This window comes from Lactuca virosa, chromosome 5 (genome assembly GCF_052849685.1).
Source record: "Lactuca virosa cultivar CGN04683 chromosome 5, Lactuca_virosa_CGN04683_v6, whole genome shotgun sequence".
In the NCBI taxonomy this organism is placed as follows: domain Eukaryota; kingdom Viridiplantae; phylum Streptophyta; class Magnoliopsida; order Asterales; family Asteraceae; genus Lactuca; species Lactuca virosa.
This window is the reverse complement of record NC_136430.1, coordinates 42,694,847-42,697,932: the sequence shown is the minus strand read 5'-3', so window position 1 is coordinate 42,697,932 and position 3,086 is coordinate 42,694,847. Positions and strand designations below refer to the sequence as shown.

Below are 3,086 nucleotides of genomic sequence, written 5' to 3'. Positions count from 1 at the left end.
ACTTACAAGTTTTTTTATTTTATTATTATTTTTTTTTAATTTAGCTAGCACCGTAATCTACAATAGTGACTATAAATCCATAAGATCGCAAACGAATAGAAATTAATCGGGTCAAACACCCGATCCAAACTGACCTATTTTATATTAGATCATCAAATTACAAATTGCAAAATCCTGGTGCTTTAGTTATTTTTTAAAAGGATTAATATATAGAATTATTTAATGTTTTAAAACACTCACTAAGTACATAGTTAAACTACTTAAATTATCATGAAAAAGGCTATATATCTTCAGCAAAATCATGAAACAAGAGCTACAAACACATCAAAAAGAATAAAGACAATTAAGATGTAAGAAATGTCATGGCAAATGGATCCTAGCCATAATAATAAACATCCCATATAATTCAGCTTCACTCAACTATGAAGTTCTTGTAACCAAACTCAATACATGTATCTAATAAAATTTGAAATGCACTAACAAAACAAAATTCGAAAACTCATTCTGGCAATGGATCAAACAAAATCATAAGTTAGGCTTGATTCTTGGTCTTTCTAGAAGCTAGCTGAGTCTCAGGCTGCAAGATCCATAAATATATCAAAATTGGTAAAACATAATTAGACACAATACAATTTCTACTTGATGCCATCAATAACTGACCTCTTTCTTCACAGGTTCTTCCTTTTCTGATAAGGTCAGCTCAATGTGACATGGGGAAGACATGTAAGCTGAAAAAGCATCAGAATTTAATTGTGGATACTCTTATATATGTAAATAAAAACTTATGCAGCATATGAAAACATATTTTATATATTAACATACTAATAATAATAATAACTTTTTGATATATTCAATCGGTGCCACTAATGTGATTATGTGTCTAATTAATTTACAACTAGTATTACGGGTTCAAGAAGGCTTCTGATGATGCATGTTCTAAGAAAATACAAAAAGAAGAAAACTCACGATTGATTCTTCCATGAGCACGGTATGTGCGACGCCTCTGTTTCTGAGCTTGATTCACCTGAATGTGGGAAATATGAAGAGCATCTACATCCAACCCTTTGACCTAAAACAACATTGAAACCCAAAAAGTCAAAAAATTTATCTAAAACGGATTTGAAGAAAGTATAAAATAAGTTTAAGTACTTACTTCTGCATTACTCTCAGCATTCTTTAGCAAATCCAGAATGAACTTTGCAGACTTAGCAGGCCAACGTCCTTGTCCATTGGAATGACGATTCTTTGCCTGTGCAGTTCTCCCAACTCCACGACAAAAACGTGTGAATGGAATGGCTTGTTTATGAACCAAAACATCCTCCAAGTATCTTTTAGCCTTGATTAAAGGCAACTTGCGAATAGCATGTGCAGTTTCTCTTGTGTTCTACGAAGGATGAATGCAATAGCAAGTGTTAGAAAACAACGGAAACTTTTGGTGGTGATAAATAAGCCAAGTACAATATAAATAGATTAGCTAAGAACAGACTAATATATATGTTGAAACTGATTAATAAGAGGAACAATTAGAATCCACGACAACGAAGCATTGACAACAAAATTCCGTAAATAAGAAAGAGCTAGCACATAGGCATACCTTGAAATGACACCTGAGATCCGATCCTCTGGCTTTGCAAGCTGACAAATGTTCAACGAAATAACACAAAAACTAAACTTACATTCATCGAAAGCAGCAAATTCAACAAAAAAATGGTATAAATGCTGAAGGAGAATCGAACTTACATTTGGTAGGGTTATCTGGCTCCTTGGAATACTTCACCTGACATCATTAACAGCAAAAACAAGACAACAAATCAATTGGACAATCACTTAAACATATAAGATAGATGTGATGTAAACGGTGGATGAATACCGACCATGGCTGCTGCTTGTTTTGCCGGTGCGACTGCTGCAGGATTGAGAGTGAGTTTGCAGAGGCCACAGCAGCTAATGGTCTAACGGAGAATCTAGGGTTTGTGTTTTTGTTACCAACACAGGGGCCGGGGGTTTACTTGCTATGGATTCGGATCGGGGCTATGTACTGTGGCCCAATATGTGATTATCTCTTTCCAGGCCTCGACGGATAAGGTCGTTTGGGCTTGGTTTTTAAACTCTAAAATTAATTTTTGACTTATAAGGTGTAAAAGGAGTTTTTTTAAAAATGTTTGGATTAATTTTTGTTGTGGAAAAGATTAATAACTATTTAAGTTAAAAAAGTGTTTGGTTAATATATATATATATATATATATATATATATATATATGGAAAATTGAATATACCCTTAAGGGTATATAAGCTTAAGTACCCAATGAGTCAAAACTACATAGTTTTGTTAAATTGTTTAATTTTCACAAAAAAAAAAAAAAAATCCTTTTTCCATACGTGTTTCCTTATTGACTGCCTAAACTCAATTCCTCGTTTTTTTTTTCATTGATCGTCATATCATCGGTGGTTCCATAATCGAAGAAAAAAAAATTTATAATACAATCACAAAACCGATTGCAAAGAAATCAGAATATCAGTATACAGAAATCGTAATTCGCAGGAAAAACAAACAAGTTTCAATTGTCAAACAAAAAACGATTGGAAAGGGAAAAAATCGCAGAAAACCTTATTCCCAGAAAAAACGATCACGTCTGGCAAATATCAGTATACAGAAATCGCAATTCGCATCCCCTGTTTTCTATTTTTGAATTTCAGTGCACTTCCAAGTAAGTAATTATCTCGTGTTCTATTGTTTCTGTGAGCAGAGGATTGCACCGTGTTGTGGATTTGGATAATCATTTATTGAAAAGTCTTTAATCCCTTTGTTAATTAGATACATGGTGTAGGAAAAAATGTTGCACTTGCATTAATGTTCTACTCAAGTCAATTTAATCTTACCTACCCGGGGTCAATATAATATCTGAGAACTTGTCCTGAAGTTGTATTCTTAAGAAGGAATTTTTATTTAAAGGAAATGTTGATTTTGACTTTAAAAGTAAAAACTAAAAACACCAATAGGTTTTTTTTAATATGTATGCATGTCAGTTGTTTTATGCCCATGCAATGGGAAATATCTATAAAATAAGCTTGCCATGTTGGGTCAA

General features: G+C 32.9%; 1 protein-coding gene across 1 annotated transcript; it reads right to left on the bottom strand.

Moving 5' to 3' along the window:
* Nucleotides 1-324: 324 nt before the first annotated feature.
* On the bottom strand, nt 325-1,997 carry LOC145110869 (large ribosomal subunit protein uL22y). The gene is made up of 7 exons (XM_079047183.1): nt 1,875-1,997; nt 1,741-1,777; nt 1,595-1,635; nt 1,154-1,384; nt 967-1,069; nt 661-728; nt 325-577 (listed from the first exon to the last, which is right to left on the bottom strand). Exons 1-7 carry the CDS (start codon nt 1,875-1,877, stop codon nt 533-535), a joined length of 528 nt encoding a protein of 175 aa, XP_078903309.1. The 5' UTR covers nt 1,878-1,997; the 3' UTR covers nt 325-532.
* Nucleotides 1,998-3,086: the final 1,089 nt, after the last annotated feature.